Source organism: Mobula hypostoma, chromosome 18 (assembly GCF_963921235.1).
Source record: "Mobula hypostoma chromosome 18, sMobHyp1.1, whole genome shotgun sequence".
In the NCBI taxonomy this organism is placed as follows: Eukaryota; Metazoa; Chordata; class Chondrichthyes; order Myliobatiformes; family Myliobatidae; genus Mobula; species Mobula hypostoma.
This window is the reverse complement of record NC_086114.1, coordinates 52055385-52076816: the sequence shown is the minus strand read 5'-3', so window position 1 is coordinate 52076816 and position 21432 is coordinate 52055385. Positions and strand designations below refer to the sequence as shown.

Sequence of the window (21432 nt, the reverse complement as noted above, 5' to 3'; positions counted from 1 at the left end):
CTGGAAGTTTCTGTTCTGGGTTCAGTCAGAGCTCATTCTGTGGAGCTTCTATGTCAAGCTGGCGCTAATGAGCATTCAAATTAGGAGTTAGCCACCAGCCCCTCAAAATTGCTCCACCATTCATTATCATGGTTCACCTGATTGTAAACTGAGCCAAGCTTCCCTCCCTGTGCCTGGTGACCTTTCAGCCCTTGCCTGTCAAGAATCTGTCAACTTCTGCCTTAAAAGACCTGGAGGAAGAGAGTTCCAAGGACTTATGACCCTCTGAGAGAAAAGAGTTGGAATCTCATTTTGTTCAAAGTAGGTTTTCAAAGCTTGCAGAGAGATTTCGACCACTTAGAAGAGTGGGCTGAAAAGTGGCAGATGAAGTTTAGTGCTGATGAATGTGAGGTGCTACATTTTGGTAGGACTAATTAAAATAGGATATACATGGTAAATGGTAGGGCATTGAAGAATGCAGTAGGACAGAGGGATCTAGGAATAATGGTGCATTGTTCCCTGAAGGTGGAATCTCATGTGGATGGGGTGGTGAAGAAAGCTTTTGGTGTGCTGGCCTTTATAAATCAGAGCATTGAGTATAGGAGTTAGGAAATAATGTTGAAATTGTATAAGGCATTGGTGAGGCCAAATTTGGAGTATTGTGTACAGTTCTGGTCACCGAATTATAGGAAAGATATCAACAAAATTGAGAGAGTACAGAGGAGATTTACTAGAATGTTGCCTGGGTTTCATCTCCTAAGTTACAGAGAAAGGTTAAACAAGTTGGGTCTTTATTCTTGGGAGCGTAGAAGGTTGAGGGGGGACTTGATAGAGGTATTTAAAATTATGAGGGGGATAGATAGAGTTGACGTGGATAAGCTTTTTCCATTGAGAGTGGGGGAGATTCAAACAAAAGGACATGAGTTGAGAGTTAAAGGGCAAAAGTTTAGGGGTAACATGAGGGGGAACTTCTTTACTCAGAGAGTGGTAGCTGTGTGGAACGAGATTCCAGCAGAAGTGGTTGAGGCAGGTTCGATGTTGTCGTTTAAAGTAAAATTGGATAGATATATGGACAGAAAAGGAATGGAGGGTTATGGGCTGAGTGCAGATCGGTGGGACTAGGTGAGAGTAAGAGTTGGGCACAGACTAGAAGGGCTGAGATGGCCTGTTTCCGTGCTGTAATTGTTATATGGTTATAAAGAGCACTCCCTCTGTGACAAAGATGGAGTTCACTTTACGGAGCACATTGCTCGTTTTTTCTGTGGCTGCCCTGCTGAAAGGAAGCCTCCCTGTGCTGAACTAACCCAGAGTACCCAGCAAGCCAGGGCTGAAGTGTGGTACCCAGGAATATCTCAGCAAAGGCCGACTTGTACTCATCAGTGAAGCAGTGCATTGACCACATCTGTACTAAGTGACTAATAACAGGGAACAGCCAGGTATGCAGTCTTCCAAAAGGCACTGCAGGAGCTCAGCTTCAGTTGATGTCCCTTGGGAATTATTTGAGTTCCCTCCATTCCATGCCCCACACTGCCATGAGGATGCATTCAGGTTGCCTAGCATTAACCTGCAACAATTTCTGATGGCAAGGACCTTGGATTCCTGGTTCCTCTCCAGCTTTTGAATTCTCTGCATGATGCATCGTTCTGACTAACATCCCCCAACATTTAGTAGTGCAACAGGAATTGAAGCATTTTGTCTCCTGTAGCTGTCGAACTGACAAGGAACTTCTTTGCCTCAGTTTTGCCCTCTAAGAAGAACCTGACTAGTTGTTAATCCGCATATGCAGAGAAGGAGTCTCTATTTTCCTAGTATGCCCGGGCTGTGGTACCAAGCCCGAACCAACAAAGGCCTTACAGCTGAAGCTTTCAGATGGTTCAGTGCTGTGAAGTGGTGTCTTTGTAGGGACCAATAAGCTGTGGGGGTTTAGCAGCTTTATTGAAAACAACACGAGAGACCAGGCATTCAGAAAGGACTCCTTCATTTGTGGTGCGACAGAAGATCACATGGGCAGACTTCCACCACCGCTGTGGGGAAAGGGGGAGGATTTTCCTGGGTTTTCATGAGATGTGCGACAACAGGACATCAGAATAGTCACATTTATAATGTGTGGCATCTCATCTGTCAATGGTATCATGTCCCATTCTCAAAATGTCAGTGGAAAACTGGGGGGAAGGGTTGGTGGCATGTAGGAATTCCAGTCTTCAGCCTGACTCCTCTGGTAGAGACAGGACGTACCATGGTGTCATTTTTAAGAAGTTGGTATTCCTCTAAAGTGTCCAAAATGGACCATCCATTTATTAACCAGGTTTCTGTTTGTGGGATCTTACTGTGCACAATTGGTTGTCATGTTCCCTGTGACACATCAGCAGCAACACAGTAACAACTATTCATTTGGCTGTGAAATCTTTTGGGATGTTCCAAGATCATGAAGGTGCTATAGAAATGCAATTTATTTTGTCACAAACTCTTGACTATCCTCCATTTCCTGACCAGTCAATTTCCTGGTTTCCGTGAGCTCTCTGACCTCTAGCAGACTTTCCTCCCACAGCCTTCACTTCATCAATTACCTGTAATCTCGCTTCCTTCCCTTCAGATCCCAAGTTTGTGGAAATGTCACCGGTGGGCGACCTGATTTACATGTTCTTCAGGGAAAGGATTGCACAGGAAAACCTGGATATTGACCCGTGGATTTCACGGATTGGCCGAGTGTGTAAGGTGGGTGTGCCCCATGGACCACGGCCGGACTTGTTGCCATTTCCAGTTGGATCGTTATTCCATCGCTGGGAAGCTTCCCTCTGGCCTCTTGCTACACTTTTCAGGGAGCAGACCAGAGTGTGCGATTAGTCACCTATGTTCTATCGCCCCATTAATGTGAGCTGCAGGTCCAACTCCTAGTGCAGGGGATGATCCACCCTTGCCCTGGGACACTTCTGATATTAAAGGCGGCCCCTCACTTTAAGATTGAAAGCACACAGACAATTTATCGTATTTATGTGAATGCTGCCTGTACACCCCATGGCCACTTTATTAGGTACCACCTATACCGACTGAAATGGCCACTGAGTGTATGCTTATGGCTTCTGCTGCTGTAGCCCGTCCACTTCAAGCTTTGATGTGCTGCGTGTTCAGAGATGCTTTCTGCACACCACTGACAGAAACATAGAAAATAGGTGCAGGAGTAGGCCATTTGGCCCTTCGAGCCTGCACCGCCATTCAGTATGATCATGGCTGATCATCCAACTCAGAACCCTGTACCAGCCTTCCCTCCATACCCCCTGATCCCTTTAGCCACAAGGGCCATATCTAACACCCTCTTAAATATAGCCAATGAACTGGCCTCAACTGTTTCCTGTGGCAGAGAATTCCACAGATTCACCACTCTCTGTGTGAAGAAGTTTTTCCTCATCTCGGTCCTAAAAGGCTTCCCCTTTATCCTCAAACTATGACCCCTCGTTCTGGACTTCCCCAACATCGGGAACAATCTTCCTGCATCTAGCCTGTCTAATCTCTTTAGAATTTTATATGTTTCAATAAGATCCCCCCTCAATCTTCTAAATTCTAGTTGATCCAGTCTTTCATCATATGAAAGTCCTGCCATCCCAGGAATCAATCTGGTGAACCTTCTTTGTACTCCCTCTAAGGCAAGAATGTCTTTCCTCAGATTAGGGGACCAAAACTGCACACAATACTCCAGGTGTGGTCTCACCAAGGCCTTATACAACTGCAGTAGAACCTCCCTGCTCCTGTACTCGAATCCTCTGGCGATGAATGCCAGTAATAGGTGGTTATTTGAGTTACTGCCACCTTCCTGTCAGTTTGAACCAGTCTGGCTATTCTCCTCTGACCTCTATCATTAGCAAAGTGTCTTCGTCCACAGAACTGCTGCTCATTGGATATTTTATTGTTTTTTTTTACACCATTCACTGTAAAACTCTAGAGACTGTTGTGCCTGAGTTTCTGAGATACTCAAACCACCCTGTCTGGCACCAACAATCGTTCCGCAGTCAAAATCACTTGGATTACATTTCCTCCCCATTTTGACGTTTGGTCTGAATAACAACTGAAGCTCTTGACCATGCCTGTATGCTTTTATGCATTGAATTACTCTCACATGATTGGCTGATTGGATATTTGCATTAATGAGCAGGTGTACCTAAAAAAAAAAGTGGCTACTGAGTGTATTTACGTCCATCTCTGTCCATGAACACTGTCTCACTATTTTGCTGTCTTATTGTACAATATTTATTTTGTCATGAGTGGTTGTGTTAAACAGCTGGAAGTAAGCCCCCTGCCCCACTGCGTCACAGCCCATCACGCCCATTAGCACTTGATTCTCCCCACACTCTCACTAACTTCTCCCACAATCTACCACGCACCCATACACCAGGGGCAATTCACAGTGACCAATTAACCTCCCAGTCCACACACTGTTTGGGATGTGGGAGAAAACCAGAGCATCCAGGGAACACCACGCAGTCACAGGGCGAATGTGGAAACAACACAGACAGCGCCCGGGGTCAGAGTTGAACCTGCGTCGCTGGAGCTGTGAGACGGCTCCAATACCCACTGCGACACGGTGCTGCCCGCAAGTTAAGTGAAGTCCTTTTCAGAGTTGTGAACGTTTATAAGGGAGACAGAAAAACAGCACCTTCAGAACTCTGATAAGGACTTCACTTGCTGGAGTTTCGAAGATGGTTCAGAGGATTGGTGTGGTCCTGGTGAGCTGTTGGACCTGTTTCTGTTCTTTAACTATCTGCAACTCTATTCACTTCAATCACTCCCTGTGGAGAATGTTCCATATTCTTCCTCCTCTTTTGGTAAAGGAGTTTCCTCTGAAGTCCAACTTCAATTTCTTAGTGCTGTTCTTGTTTTAACGGTCTCTACTTGTGAGCTCACAGAGGATTTCATTCGATCTTGGACTAAACCAAATGTGTAAAATGTCAATTATCTGGGATTGGTATTCCTCCTAAGATGTTACCAAGGACACTGTGTAGTTGTAAAATGCTATAGAGCCCTTTATTTGGTTATAAAGTCTTTACTTTAATTACTTTCCTGGTCAATAGATTTGTTAAGCATTTGCAAAAGTCACTTGTTATGATCCAGGATTCTGGTGGCTTAATGTGTTCTGATCACCTGATGGTAGGCGCTTTCCCTCTCTGGCTTTCCTCGGTCAGCTGCCGATGTGATGTTTGTCACAGGTTCGGATCTGTTTTGTTCACAGAATGACCGAGGTGGATCCAGACAACGACTGCTGAGTAAGTGGACAACCTTTCTCAAAGCCCGTCTGATCTGCAGCAACCCTGCTGAAAACGTCCATTTCAACAGAATTGAAGATGTCTTTGTTTACAAGTCACCCCGTGACAAAGAAGAGAGAGTGTATGGAGTTTTTAGCAGCAATTGGTGAGTCCCCAACTGCTGAACATGTTGAATGTAGAATGGTGGTAGCAAATTTAAAGGTGTTCCATCAAAGCCTGATACATTGCACATTACATGGGCACCACCATCCCTATTCTCTCCATCCAGGTCTAATTGTTATTCTGGACAAATTTGGAATCACTTCAGTCTTCCCAGCAGTGAGGACTGCATTGATTTTTTAAAAATTCTAGCAGACAAGGTTAAGGAGAATCCTAAGGGATTCCACAGATATGTTAAGAGCCAAAGGACTACAAGGGACAAAATTGGTCCTCCGGATAGACATGGACTGATTAAGGATAGTCAGCATGGCTTCACGCATGGTACCTCATGTCTAGCCAATCTTATAGAGATTTTTGATGAAGTTAGCAGGGAAGTGGATGAAGGCAAGGCAGTGGATATTGTCTACATGAACTTTAGTAAGGAATTTGACAGGGTCCCGCAAGGGATGCTGGACAAGGAGGTTCAGATCCCAGACATTGGGTTTGGGGGAGAAACTAGAGAGTGGTAGTAGAGGGTTGCCTCTCTGACTGGAGGCTTGAGACTAGTGGTGTGCTGTTGGGTCCTGTGTTGTTTGTTACCTATATCAATTATCGGGATGTTAATGATAATGTAAAATTTGAGGATGACACCAAGACTGAGAGTGTGGTGGACTATAAGGAGGCTATCATGGCTTGCAGAGGGATCTGCATCAGCTGGAAAAATGGCAGATGGAATTTAATGCAGACAAGTGGGAAGTTTTGCCCTTTGGTAGACCAGCCAGGGTACGTTTTACGTGGTGAACAGTAGGGCATATAAGTGTGGTAGAACAAAGGAATCTGGGAATACAGATCCGTAATTCATTGAAAGTGGCATCACAGGTGGATAGGGTCATAAAGAAAGCTTTTGGCACATTGGCCTTCATGAATCAATGTACTGATGTACTGAGTCCGGAAGATGGGATGTTATGTTGAAGTTGTATAAGGCATTGATGACGCCTAATTTGGAGTATTATGATCAGAACTACACACCTACCTACAGGAAAGATGTAAACAAGTTTGAAAGTATGCAGGGAAAATTTACAAAAATTTTGCTGGGTTTGGAAGACCTGAGCTATAAGGAAAGATCGATTTGAGTTAGGACTGTATTCTTTTGAACATAGATGTCTGAGAGGACATTTGATAGAGGTATACAAAATTATGAGGGGTATAGATAGGGTAAGTGCAAGCAGGCTTTTTTCACTGAGGTTGGGTGGGACTACAACCAGAGGCCGCTGGTGAAGAGGGAAAGGTGAGAAGTTTAAGGGGAACATGAGGGGAAACTTCTTCACTCAGAGGGTTGTGAGAGTGTAGAATGAGCTGCCTGCATAAGTGGGGCATGCAAGCTTAATTTCAACATTTAAGAGAAGTTTGGATAAGTACGTGAGTAGTAGAGATATGGAGGGCTATGGTCCCAGTGCAGGTTGATAGGAGTAGGCAGATTAAATAGTGTTGGCATGGACTAGATGGGTCGAAGGGCCTGTTTCTGTGTTGTACTCTATGACTCTCTAAATACCACAAGAATGTCCTCTTTGGATCAAATGTCTTCAGGACCCATCTGAGCAGGAGGCACTTGTGAGAGGAGAACCAGATGATGTCAGATGTCCCTTACCTGAAGTTCACTCTACTGGAACTGCTCTTTGAGGCCATAGTTCAAGGGGCACTTCATCCCTGGGAACCAAGCATGGGAGGGTTCTGCTCAGTGTCCTACCACTAAACACGTTGGGATACATTGCCGGGACAGCCCGTATATTGGGTCGTGGAGAGAGGATAGGTTCAGGTGTGTGGAGATGTCCTTAGAATGAGAAAGGGCTGAGTGGAGGTCCAGGAAAGGTCTCAGTTTTGGGATCCCCTCTTTGAATCACAGTAAAATCTATTGGATTAAGAGCCTATTCATTAATGATAATCAGAACCAGACCTAACAAGAGAAAACCTACAGATGCTGGAAATCCAAGCAACACACATGAAATGCTGGAGGAACTCAGCAGGCCAGACTTTATGGCCCAAAATGTCGACTATTTGCTCTTTTCCATAGATGCTGCCTGGCCTGCTGAGTTCCTCCGGCATTTTGTGTGTGTTGTTAGAACCAGACCTACACTGTTCTTTAATCAGATGTATCACTGTAATCCAGCGGTCCCCAACCACCGGGCCGCAGAGCATGTGCTTCCGGGCCGCGGGAAACGGTATGAATCAGCTGCATCTTTCCTCATTCCCTGTCACGCACTGTTGAACTTGAACATAAGATTGCCAACTGTCCCGTATTTGCCGGGACATCCCGTATATTGGGCTAATTTGGTTTGTCCTATATGAGACTGTTCTTGTCCCGTATTTCCCCCGCTAAGGTAGAGCGTTCCTATGAAAGCGAAGAAGCAATTACCATTAATTTATATGGGAAAAATTTTTGAGCGTCCCAGACCCAAAAAATAACCTACCAAATAACACATAAAACCGAAAATAAATAACACTAACATATAGTAAAAGCAGGAATGATATGATAAATACACAGCCTATATAAAGTAGAAATAATGTATGTACAGTGTAGTCAGGAAGATGAAAGCAAAACCGATTTGTGGGGGAAAATAATTGGTACGTACGCATATGCGCACATCACATGCGCACATCACGTATGCGCGCACAGGTGCCTGCGCAAGGCCTCATGGTCATGGTAGTCTTTCCTGGGGTAAAGTGTCCCGGGATTTGACTGCTACCTTTGTCCCTTACTTGGGAGTGAGAAAGTTGGCAACTCTAACTGTAAAAGACATATTGAGATGAGTTTAACCCTACTTGAACAACCCCCCCCCTCCCCCCAACCGGGTCGATCAGTCTGCAAGAATATTGTCAGTATTAAACCGGTCCACGGTGCAAAAAAGGTTGCGGATTTCTGCTGTAATGGAACTATTGCATGTTTTATCAGAACCAATCCCTGCACTGTAATGATTATACAATCCGATTCTTACTCTGAGATATTTATCAGGTCTAGACATTTCAAGGTAATGTCACTCCGAGCCAGTCTGTCACCTTCGTCATATCCAAACCTATATTGTAATACGTACTGATCTCCCACACTCTGGAGATGAAACCCATAAGATATGGTGGCTTGTAAGTTATTCTTAGACAAGTTATCTAATGACAGTAAGAGAGATCAGATTAATTTATTTAGCCCACGTACATTGTGAACTATGTTTTGTGCATTAGCAGCCCACACATCCTGCAGTTGTATAGGGGGCAGTGCTTTCGATAAGATGCAACACAGTTTTTTCTCTTTCTCTCCCTCACTGAATACTTTTCTAATATTGTGCCTATTTCAGGAACGGAACAGCCGTGTGTGTGTACTCCATGAAGGAGATCAGCGATGCGTTTGGACAATCTGCCTTTAAGGGTTACAGGGGCAGTGTTCCCTCCAACCCCAGACCTGGCCAGGTGAGAGACTGCCAATTGGATATTTGACATTTGTGAATGCAGAGTAATTATCCCATGAAAGCTGGGCTTAAATTATCTCTGTCTGAGTAATCACATTCTCATGGTGTTGCACGTGAGGAGTATAGTGAGGTGAAAATTGGACCAGTGCATGTGGATGTCGATTAGTAACTGTATTAAATTCCTGTCCGAGCCACTGTTTCAATGTCAGCATTTGTGATTCAGGATGAAAACTAGCAGAAGTTTGAGCAGTAGGGATTTAGAGGTGGGTGGTGTCTGGGAAAGGCTGCAGTACAATGGGAGGAGCTGGTAGGTGCAACACCAGGGACACAGTTCTATTCACAGTAGGTGGGGAAAATGACAGAGCAGCATGTTTACATAGAATCATCATTAAGTATGTTCAGATGACAATTTATAAAGTAAGTGAAGGATACAGAAGGTTCAATGGTTTCACCATGAGATGACTGGATCCCTCCTTGCACAGGATTACGTGGCTGTACAGTACAGAAACAGACCATTTGGCACAACCAGTCCATCCCGGCATTTAAGCCCCACTCAAGTTTCTCACCTCGTTTCCCATCTAAGTCTAGCAGTGAGACTCTGTATCCCTCCCCCCCCCCCCGCATATCCCTGACCACCTTGATAATAAATACATCAACACTGTCAGCTTGGCCCTTCTCTGTGGGGGAAAGCTTTACGTTATCACTGCCCTTTGTGTAAAGAACCTTCTGAGTTCGCTAGTGTCTCTCTTGTTCTGTTTACCTCCAGTCACGTTCTCCCCCTCAAGTGGGACCCTTCTCTTCAACACTCTGTCAAAACCTGCAAGCAATTAAAGGACTACAAGCGCAGTAAGCCCTCAGCCTCCATTTCCTGGAGAAAAGAAATTCACTTTCTTCATCTTGTATCACATTTCCCAATTTCTCCCTCACACATGCATTGTGTAAAGAAGAGATAGGAAAGACTGATCCATAACAGAACATCCGTCTCCTGTGCTCATCTGCAACTTCCACCTTGATCTGAGTTAGTTGATACAATGGTTGTTAGATGGTACGCTGCAAAGACTGGTCTGGATTGTTATAGGACAAATTATCAAATAATTCACACTATCAAATCAGGCCTCCACACAATCAAATTAACCAAAGAATGAACTTTTCTGATTGGTTGACTCAGCTTTTCCACCATATTCAGTGTCAGTCGCTCTCCATTGGTTTTGCTGGTCATTTTACTATCGTACCTTAACTAACAATTCCAAGAAAGACCTTTTGACTAAATTTCAGTCCTTTTCCATCACTGCTTCTTTACTTCGTACTTTAGATTGGGAAGGGCTCCCTGACTTCCATCTTTGACTAACCTGTTTTGTGTCACAACCAATGACCTCACTTGAAGGAGTCTTTATCTCATTACCTTATGTTCTCGTTATTTATTGCTATTTATTTATATTTGCATTTGCATGGTCTGTTGTCTTCTGCACTCTGTTGATCTTTCATTGATCCTGTTATAGTTACCATTCCATAGATTTGCTGAGTATGCCCACAGAAAAATGAATCTCAGGGTTATATATGGTGACATATTTATGTACTTTGATAATAAAAATTTACTTTGAACTTTGTTTCCTCAATATTGCAGTGTGTCAATAACACAAAGGAACTGAGGGATGAAGTACTCGTTGTTATGGAGCACCATCCAGAAATGGAGGTTTCAATCCATCCCATCGGGAAAAATCCTCTCATGATCAGTTGTCAGAACCACTTCAAGAAAATAGTCGTGGATTCTGTTATTGGTCCCAAAGGAAGAGAGTCCCGTATCCTGTATGTGGCAATGGGTAAGTGATAATAACCAGCAGTTTCTGTGAAGGATTTTAAGCTCCACATGAGCTTTCTCTCGTCATTTCCCAGCTAAGTCTCAATTTTATTTCTGCACCTTCTCTCAGCCGCCTTTCAGTGTAGTTTGGGAAGGATGATGAATGCTTCAAATCTTTCACTGCAGGCCAAGTGACAACTTGCTATCCACTCCTTCCCCTACAGATGAGCCTAGCTGAAATTCTAAAGCCCTGTTCCTAGTGTTTTCCATCTCTAAGCAATTCCCCATTTCCTACCCATCCACATATCCCGACCACTCCCGAGCATCTGCTCCTTGAATCCGTAATGTTTGTGTAAGTAAACTCGCAGGAATATCTGGGCCTGACCAATGTATTAAACACCTATTTTAATATCACTGACATACTTTTGTGGCAGCTGTATATTGTAATATATAAAAATATTATAAATGTATAAGTCAAATAAAAATTACTCAGCTCCTCATGGCTACCAGCCTCCATAGTAGTATCCAAGACATCTTCAAGGACCGGTGCCTCAGAAAGTCGACATCCATTATTAAAGACCCCCATCACCCAGGACATGCCCTCTTCTCATTGTTACCGTCAGGAAGGAGGTACAGAAAACTGCAGGCACACACTCTGTGATTCAGGAACAGCTTCTTCCCCTCTGCCATCTGATTTCTAAATGGACATTGAACCCATGAACACTACCTTACATTTTTTAAATATTATTTCTGTTTATTATTTTTAATTTAACTATTTAATATACATATATATATACTGTAATTGATTTATTTTCTATATTTATGATGTATGCATTGTTTTGCTGCCACTAAGTTAACTAATTTCACGACTTATGCCAGTGATAGTAAATCTGATTCTGATATAGTTAGTTGAGAGAGAGAGAGATAGAGATAGATATCGTAGATTGTCAGCTCCAAAATCTGATGATGGAGGGGAAGAAGCTGTTTCCAGAATGTTGAGGGTGTGTTTTCAGACTCCTGTACTTCCTCCGTGATGGTAGCAAAGAGAAGATGGCACGTCCTGGGTGATGCGGCGCTCTTAATGATTAATGCAGCCTTTTTGAGGCATGGCCTTTTGAGGATGTCGTTTATGCTGGGGAGACTAGTGCCCATGAAGGAGCTGGGCATGTTGGAGCCTTCTCAATAAATAGTTAAAATCCACTTGATCTTAAATGGTGGGGGGATGTGATTAATCAGCTGATGATTCAGTTCTGGTGACTGTGACCCACCTTGATGTCTGTGTTGTGGATCTATTGAACTCTTTCCATCTGCAATGTGTGCAGACAGAACAGCCAATTTCCCAAGGTAAATCCTTGCAAGGTGTGACAGGGTATTGTAAAGTAAGTACTTGCATCCTTCACATTGAAGAGTAGTTGATTCTCTTACAAGGTGTGAATTAAATGGTTTTAAACATCCAAGGCTATGTACAGGGAGTTCCCACAAATAGCAATGTGATAGGCAGCCAAACAGTGTTAAGGATGGGTTATATGAATTGATGTTGAAGTAGCTTTCGCTGGAATTAAAAATTCCTTGGGTTTCAATGGAACCACATTTTGGAGAATACAGAGCACACTGGCTACCACATCACCTGTGTACTGGCTTGCGGTAAACCTGTAGTTACATTTGCTTCATCATTGTCACATGTACCAAGGTACAGTGAAAAACTTTGTTTTGCAAACAATCCATTAAGATCATTTCAAAACGTACCATCCTGTGCAAAAGTCTTATATATATCTAGGGTGCCTGAGACTTTTGCACAGTACTGTATTTGTCAACGTGGAGCGGAGAGCGAGTTTGTAAATCTGGTGGGAGCGAAGGATGTTGGGAACAGCGAGGGTGGAGCACCACGGGAAGGGTGTGAGACAGGTAGGGCAGGGGTGGGGGTGGCATGGGTGTAGATACACTCCTCCCCTCTCTCTTCCCCTTTTCCCAAGCATGATTCCCCTCTCCCTGCCCCCTTCCCACTCTCAGTCCACAACAGACACCCGTATCAGAATCAGGTTTATCTTCACTCACATACGTCAGTACAATGTAATACATAAAATTACCAGAGTCCCATGCAAATGTTTTAGACACTGTAGCTATATATATATGTGTGTGAGACGTTTGCACAGTGCTGTGCATACATCATGGTAGTACCATGCTGCATATAGCGTTCCACCGAGTTAAAGAGGAAGTATAGTCCAGGTGAACAATAAGGTGCAAGGGCCATGTTGAGGTAGATTGTGTGGTACAAGAGTTCATCTTTATCCTACAAGAAGTCCATTCAGCAACCTTAAAAGAGTGGGATAAAAGTTGTCCTTGCACCTGGTGGTCAGTTTTCATGTGATTGTATCTTTTGTTTGAGAGGAGTGGAAAGAAGAGAGAATGACTAGGGTGGGAGGGGTGATTGATTATGCTTGCTGCTTTCCCAAGGCAGGGGGAGGTATAAGTCTCAGGAATAATAGAGCAGTATCCCCAGAAGAAGAAGACTGCCTTCAAGATTCATAGAGTCAGGAGAAAGAAACCGGTGTCGGTGTAGATAAGCCTCAGATTACCTGAGGGTTGGAACTAGCTTCCCCCTTCCTACATTACAACTTTTGCCTTTACGTGGTCCTGACTTGTCTCCTGCAGTCTTTAGGTTCTGTACTTCTAACCTTCAGAGGAGTCAATAAACTTAAATCCTGTTCACCTTCTTGCGGAGACTAAACACTAACGTTTTGAAAATAGTCAAATTCCCCTTAGAATCCTGCCTTAAATTAACCCCAACCAAGTCAATGACCCAAGTCAAGTTAGGCCTGTGGTTACTGTATCTTCAGATCACTTGCGATGTTGCACTGGGCTGACGGGTGTGAGGTTGTTATGGTTTCTCTCCATTTCTGGTAATTGTTCAGGGATAATAACCCACGGAGCGCATCGCTTCCCCAGAGGGGGTGGGCTGGTGAATCACAGGAAGCTCACCATCTCTCTGGGTGTGGAAGCCCTGTGTCACACAGAGAGCTCATCCAGCTTCGGCAAGCCTGGGTAAGTTCTGTCAAGTGTTTGTGAGTTCTCCTCACCCAGGTTGACTGGAGTGGGTGACTGGGGAAAATGTGGGTGTAGTCCCCTACAGCCCATATGGGACCAGCTAAACAAGGTAACGGACTGGGTAAGAAGGTCCTATCTAGCCAATCAATGGTTTCCATTATATTATATAGTCAGTCCTCTCCGTGATTGTTCGGCTGAGTGGACAATGCATTGACTGTGTTAGTCCCAGATACTTGGGATGCAGTCAGTCTCTCACTCACAGTCTCTCTCTCGCTCTCTCTCTCTTTGTCACACTCTCTCTCACTCTCACTCACCCTCTCTCTCTCTCCTGTACGGTGTCACACCATGAGCAATGTGAATTCCTATTGTTCCCATATTTCTGAAATCTCGGGTAATTTTTCATCCACAGGAGACGGTAAAATCCAGAAGGTTCTTGAGATTGGTTCCCCAGCCTTCATTATAGCAGAGCTTTCTGTTTTAAAAGAACCTGCGCCAATTCTATCGATGTCCCTTGACTCGAACAAGGTAAGTGCAAAGATCAGTGGTCACCCCTTGACCTGCAAATGCAAGCCAGTCATAGCAATAACCAGAAATATTTATATTAAAACTTTGAAAATAACTGTAGTACAAATATTGACATTGAAAGAATTTCACTTTTTCTTTCCAGAAACTTCTGTACGTCACATCTGCCAAGGAGCAGGTTCGATTCCCACTGGTGCAGTGTGAGCTATACCATGAAAACTGCGGGGAATGTGTTCAGGCCAGAGATCCTTCCTGTGGATGGGATATTCAGAGACAGAAATGTGTCCCCATCACACCCAATTCTAAGTACGTCCTTCAATTATTTTCTTCGTCTGTATGAAATCCAGACTGAAGGTCTGGTTCAGTACTGAGGGAGAGCTGCACCACTAAATGGGTTAACCCTTCAGTGACCCATTAAACCAGGGCCCCGGCTGTTTTGTCAGCTGGACACTAAACATCTCACTGAGCATGTCCATGTAACAAGGGAATCCTCCAAGTTATCCAGTCACTGTCCCTCATCCAGTGACACATTAGGTGCTGATGTTCATGTGGCTGGATTGTGGTGCATAAGTTGGCTTCAGTAAGTTCTGCATTGAACAGTATTTTTCAGAGAGGAAAGGGACATGGACACACTGTTATATATTTGCTTTTCCATCAGTCCATGTGTTTGTGTGTGCCAGCTCCTCACTCAATACAGTCGGCACTGAGGGGAATTTTTCCCAGTATTTGTATCTGAGAGAACAGGTAGCTGGGCAGGGAAACGGCGTTTACTGCTGTTGGATTTCCATTGTGGCTGACACTCACTTGTAAATGTTGTGCAGGAGCTCTGTTTAGATATGCGATAGGTTTTTCCATTAATGTGGGGACATTTGTCCAATGATTATAATGGGCCAATTTTCAGTGCAATCTACAATGTCCAAACCAATGCATACTGACTTTTTGATTCCTGTTATTAGTTTAGGATACATTATCCAACCCAGTGCCCACTTAGAAACAGCCTGGCATCTGATCTGAGGCCCATACAGTACAGAACCTAACAATGAATCTAACGGCGACTAGCAGTAGATTTCCAACGCAATCACTTCTCAGTGCAGAACCTGGAACAAGCTGCCAATGGAAGCGCTAGAAGCAGATAGAATTCCATCAATTAAGACGACCAGGGGTTCTCAAAGTTTTTTATGCCATGGACCCTTGTCATTAACCGAGGGATCTATGGACTCCAGGTTGGGAACCTCTGGTTGAGGTAAACATAATGATGGACAGGAAAGAGAAAGGATATGAACATTGTGCAGGAAAGTAAGATTAGTTAGAATAGCATGACAGTGGGTGAAGACAGGGAGGGCTATACAGCCAGTTCCTGTGCCATAATGTTCTACATTCTATATTCTATAACCCAATATCCTGTCCAAAGACTGGAGCATCTATTAACCAATCTGTTTCCCTTTATCAGTATGCTACCAGGTACCTAATTCAGTGACCCCTTTACTGGTCAGTGTCCTTTATCTGGCACGATGTGCACTGCCGTTACCCGTAGTAGATGAGGAACTTAATTTAGAATCCTGTTTTTTTTTTACAACTCATGGCTGCACAAGGGGAACCATTCACCAGCTCCTGACTTTTGAGTCCTAAAACACTGGGTAACAAGCTTTCGGACTCGTAACAAGATTGTCCTCAATATGCATTTCTACTGCAGTCAGACAAGATGTGTCATGGCATTTGACACCGATCTCCAGAAGGGAGGAAATTCTGCGGTAGAAGGCGTGGCTGCCAGTAGCAATTCCAAGAAAACGTAGGATGCATGGCAGCCTGGATATGGAGTTGCCGAGGACCTTGGGGGGGGGGGTGGTCGAGCTTGAGAGTGATGCAGTGTTACAGAGGGGGCAAGGGCTTAGGGGAGAATTGGACCCTAGGGATTGCTGACCACAATCTGGGGCAGGTCAGTCCTGGTGTGAGTGTGACCTGGTAGGAACTGGGACACAGCAGGAATCTCACAAGCTGCTGCCAAGATATTTTCCCCAACAAATTAGTGAGAGAAGTAGAGAATCTAGGAAACAGGAAGTAAAACAGTTTTGTTTATGTATCACTGCTTCTGACTGTCTCACTACTGGCCATGTAATGATGTTGTAAAGGAGGGGTGTCTAAGGGGGTGAAAGCATTATTTTGCCAACACTAACTGGTGGAGGGTGGGTTCCCCTTTCTCAGTACAGATGCTGAATTCTGCATTCTGTTTCATTTAGGAGGACTGTCCAACAAGATCTCAAGAATGGTGACGGCTGTGTCCATGGTTCAGGTGAGAAATAGTCCGATGATGCACAGTTTCTCTCCTCTGCTTACAGGTTCAGTTCTCATGTGAAAGCGTGCATTTACTGCAAGGTCCATTTGCGGCCACTGACACAGTATAGTCGAAACCGTTTATAAGCAATGTGCATATCCTGTAAAGGAGACCACTCTATTTTTGGTATCCTTTTGCTTCCTGATGTTTGAGTTATGAAATGAAGACTCTTTTCCTCTTTCTGTGTGGACCAAGCAAAACAGGAGCAACAGTGGGTCCTCTGTAAAACAGCAGGTTCAGGCAGAGATCATTGTAGTCACTGTCAGGGCCTTTGGATATGGCTCAGTGTGGGGGGAGAGAGAGACACACACACACTGAAGTGGGTCGATTATTCACGGACTTTAATTTGAACCCGATCTTAAGGGAAAGGAAAATAATAAAGCAACACACACAAAATGCTGGAGGAACTCAGCAGGCCAGGCAGCATCTATGGAAAAAAGTACAGTCAGCGTTTCGGGTCGAGACCCTTCGGCAGGACTGGAGAAGAAAGATGAGGAGTAGATGTAAAAGGTGGGGGAGGGGGAGAAAGAAACACAAGGTAATAGGTGAAACCAGGAAGGGGAGAAATGAAGTTGATTGATAAAAGAAATACAGGGCTGGAGAAGGGGGAGTCTGATAGGAGAGAACAGAAGGCCATGGAAGAAAGAAAAGTGGGTTAGGGCGATGGGCAATCAAGGAGATAATGGGATGGGGAATGGTGAAAGGAGGGGACCATTAGCTGAAGCTCAAGAAATCGACACCCCACGCCTTCACTATTTCCCTTCCCCTTTTCCCTCTATCACCTTATCTCCTTGCCTGCCTATCGTCTCCCTCTGGTGCTTCACCCCCTCTTTTTCTTCCATGGCCTTCTGTTCTCTCCTATCGGACTCCCCCTTCTCCAGCTCTGTATCTCTTTCACCAATTAACTTCCCAACTCTTCATTCCAGTCCCCCTCCTGGTTTCACCTATCACCTTGTGTTTCTCCCTCCTCTCCCCCACCTTTCAAATCTACTGCTCACCTTTTTTTCTCTCTGCTCCTGCCGAAGGGTTTTCACCTGAAACGCTGACTGTACTTTTTTCCATAGATGCTGCCTGGCCTGCTGAATTCCTCCAGCATTTTGTGTGTGTTGCTCGGATTTCCAGCACCTGCAGAATTACTCTTGTCTGTGACTGGAAAACAATAAACGCTAGGCCAAACAGGGCCATAACTAAAATGGAAAACTAGATGGCAACACCGCAAATATCTAAATATAAAACAAACAGCGCTGGTCTCCAGCGTAAATCGAATTGATAGACCACATTCTCAGACAGGATTGAATGCAAGCAGGCAACGTAATGTTACTGTGCTTTGCTCAAGTCTCAACAAGCATTACAACGAAAAGGGAGTGAAATACCAGCAAAATTAAACAGGCATTAGCTGAAATGTGCACATTCATAAGCGCAGTTGTCGAGAGCCCTTGCAGCAGAGTCTGTGGCTGTGACCGTCACAGTTTAAGCAGAGGGGCACAGCTTTGGGGAGAACACAAAGTTGCAGGGATAACTTTTGCAGCAAGCTCACATAGATGTTGGGCCAAATGGCCTTCTGTGTTGATAACATTTAGAATCCACAGCGGTCAGTTGCCTGAACTGATATAATTGTCAAGAGCGCTTGAGCCTACTATAAAATCTCAGAAGTTCTGTGAGCCGAAGAGAGCTGTAACAATCCAGCAAACTAATTATGTCCGTCTTTCTCCTTGCAGTTGCTCGCCTGTATTCCTCACGGCAGAAAATCCCCCAGGACTGGCCGGTGCTCCCTCTCTCTCTTGAGAAACAGGTCCCCGTGTACCTGCCCTGCCCAAAGAAATCCTATCACGCCGATTACTTGTGGAGATTCAATGATAGCAAGGAGCTGCCCTGTTCTTCAAACGGTGATAACTGTCTGCTGTTCTTAAGTAAACTTTCTGAAGCTGATATTGGCTTTTATGAATGTTTTTCAAATGAAAGAGGAGTGAGACATCGTCATGCTGTTTACGTAATTGAGGACAACGGCAGCTCTTCAATTCACCTCTCCAGTGTTACGTTCTCTGTGTTGATGGCAGTCATTTTTCAACTTCCCTGATGAACCTGAGTGATGTTTCTCTGACAACCATCCTGTCAACAAACATTTCCCATCCTTCGCTGAGGCTCCAGGTTCAGTCAGCCAGCCAACACCAAACATCCAGGGTTTCAGATGGTGTTCTTGTTCAGATGTTCTTTAAATAATTCCCAGATATCAGATCATTACTTCTCATTTGTGAGGCTAGAAATTTGAGGAAAAATGCAGCCCTTTATTATCTTGGAAATTTGGATTTAGTCTTTGAAGTTTCTACTGACCAAAGCAACAGCTGAATAATGATCCAAATGCTCTAATTACTTAGTAGGTCAGGTAGTGTCTGTGGAGGGAGAATCTGAGTTAAAGTTTCAGGATGTTGACTTGTCAGTTATACAAGATTGCTTTATTTCTGTTTTCAATTTGCATGGTTTTCAAAGATTGAATCTGAATCCATCCGTCAATTTATGACTCGGCTCATTATTGTCAGGGAAAGAGTAAACAGATTTAAGCTTTTACGTCTGTTTCCTGTTTGAACTCAGCAAAACTGGTGATGCAGTGGACAGTGAGGAAAGTTGTCTAAAGCTACAAAAAAGTTATAGATTCTATAGGAAAATGAACAAAGGAATGGTAGTGGACAAAGGAATGGAATAGTGAAGCTAGAGTAGATGAGAATGGTGGGGCCCTGGGGAATGGTGTAGAACAAGAAGACCCAAGACTAGAAGTACACGACCCCCTGAAAGTGATGATGGAGGTGGACAGAGTGGTGAAGAAGGCTTGTTGCATCACTGGCCATAGCACTCAGTACAAGAATTGGGACATCACATCTCAGTTGTGCAAAACGTGGGTCCGATTGCACAGAGTGCTGTCTGCAGTTCTGTTTGCCAGGCCACGTGAAGCATGTCATTCAACTAGAGAGGATGCAGAAAAGACTCGAAAGCATGTTGCCTGGAGTGGAGGGTTGGAGGAAATAGGAGAGATTGGACAGGCCAGGACTTTTTCTGAAGTGAAGAAGGATGAGGGGTGTCCTTAGAGATGTTTATAAGATTATGAGGGTCACAGATAGGTTAGGTAGCTGCAGGCTTTTTCTCAGGGTAGGGGAATCTAAAGCTAGATAGCATTGGTTTAAGGTGAGTGGGGATCTGAGAGACAGAAAGTGGTGGATATGCAGTTAGAAAAGTTGGTAGAGGTGGGTAAAATCGCAATGTTTTAAAGACATTTAGGCAGATACACGGACAGGAAAACTTTAGAGGGATATTGGCCAAATGCAGGCAATGGGAGTAGGTCGGCTAGCATGGAGTTGTGCTGAAGGGCCCGTTTCTGTGCTGTATGCCATGGCGCTAATCGTCAGAGGCTGTCACAACCCACACCACCACACTCATTGATCTCCTCCTGGCCATTACCCCAGAAGCCTGGAACACCATCACACACCAGAAAATCCCAGAGTGAGCTCTAGCTTCCTCACAGAGCTCACTCTGGGATTTTCTGATGTGTGATGGTGTTCCACAGGTGAAAGGGCGCTGAGTAACTAAGTTCATTTTCTGTTCCGAACCACGCTAGCCAGAGGAAGGGAGGTAACCTCTATGCATGCCAGTCCAAAGCAACATTCTCCTGCTGGGTGCTGGGAGGAGTGGCTGTATCTGTGGAGAAATCCATCCAGATCTAAGGTCACAGCACAGAGTGGGTGACATTGCTGCATGGGGGTGGGGGGAAGGGTTGGACAAATGAGGATCTGAGGGTGATAGTGGGTGGAGAACTAATAGTGTGGAGAATAGACAGTCACTTCCAGGATTGGGGCCTGCCTCCTGATGCCAGGGCCAAAGATACCACAGGCTATCTGTAGGGCATTCTAAAAGGGGTTGGAAAAACAAGCAGAGGTCCTGATGAGCAGGTAGAAAGAGGAAGGAGGTCCTGTAACGTGAATCAGGTGAGCTAGGTCGGGACTTTGTGACAGACTTTGAGAAGTGAAGTGCATGTTGTCGAGGGCCAACAAGTAACCATTTCATTGCAGTAAAGTTACAGTGTGGGATGGGAATCTGTACTTAGATAGGGACGTTTTCCTTCAGCATGTATTTCCCCACCCATTGCCCTCTCTCTGACTGTACTCTAGCAACTTGCCCTCAAAATCATCTTGATTGGTTGGAGTTGGCAGGCGATTTGACCCTGAGCATCAGGAGCCCACATCATCCATCCCTACCCAGAGTCCCCACTGTGTACACCCAGTCACTCTAGTCTGTTGTGTGATAATATGCGTCAGATACTCCTGCTTTGAGCAACTTTTCCAGCCTTTTCTACAGAAAGAAAAGCTAACATTGCTAATAGTGTCAGCAGAAAATGAATACTTAATGCTCCGACATACTTCTGTGCAGTTTTTTACAGGGACTAGGTGCACCGAGACATCGTCGGGCTGCTTTGGAATTCAGGTTGACCCTGAAGCTCAAATCCTGGGTTAACCAGGGGAGGGGTGTGGTGGGGTGGGGCAACGGGGGTCAGAGTTAAGAATGGAAAGACGGATCTCCCTTGGTCTGGGATGTTTAAGCCACAGAAGCCATGGAAAGCAATGCCTTACAGTACCAGCGACCTGGGTGTAATTCCGGTTGCTGTCTGTAAGGAGTTTGTCTGTTCTCCCTGAGACTGTGTGGGTTTCCTCTGACTGATTAATTGGCCATTGAAAATTGTCCTGTGACTAGGCTCGGGTTAAATTGGGGGGGTGGTGGTGCTGGGAGCCTGGCTGGAAGAACCTATTCCATGCTATTTCTCAATATATAAAAAAAATATTTAAATGTTCAGGCAACATGCCTTCTGCTAGAAAACACAATCTAGCCAACAGTTCTGAACTGGAATTTTCTGATGTATGGGCA

General features: G+C 44.6%; 1 protein-coding gene across 1 annotated transcript in view; it reads left to right on the top strand.

The window, feature by feature from the left end:
* The window catches only part of LOC134358533 (semaphorin-7A-like), a 43357-nt gene extending 22334 nt beyond the window's left edge, over positions 1–21023 (top strand). The window contains exons 7-14 of the mRNA XM_063070861.1: positions 2573–2694; positions 5201–5379; positions 8717–8828; positions 10452–10647; positions 14080–14195; positions 14338–14498; positions 16430–16482; positions 18243–21023. Coding sequence (XP_062926931.1) covers positions 2573–2694; positions 5201–5379; positions 8717–8828; positions 10452–10647; positions 14080–14195; positions 14338–14498; positions 16430–16482; positions 18243–18601 — 1298 coding nt within the window. The 3' untranslated portion in view covers positions 18602–21023. The remainder of the gene's footprint in view (positions 1–2572; positions 2695–5200; positions 5380–8716; positions 8829–10451; positions 10648–14079; positions 14196–14337; positions 14499–16429; positions 16483–18242) is intronic.
* The last annotated feature ends 409 nt before the right edge of the window (positions 21024–21432 follow it).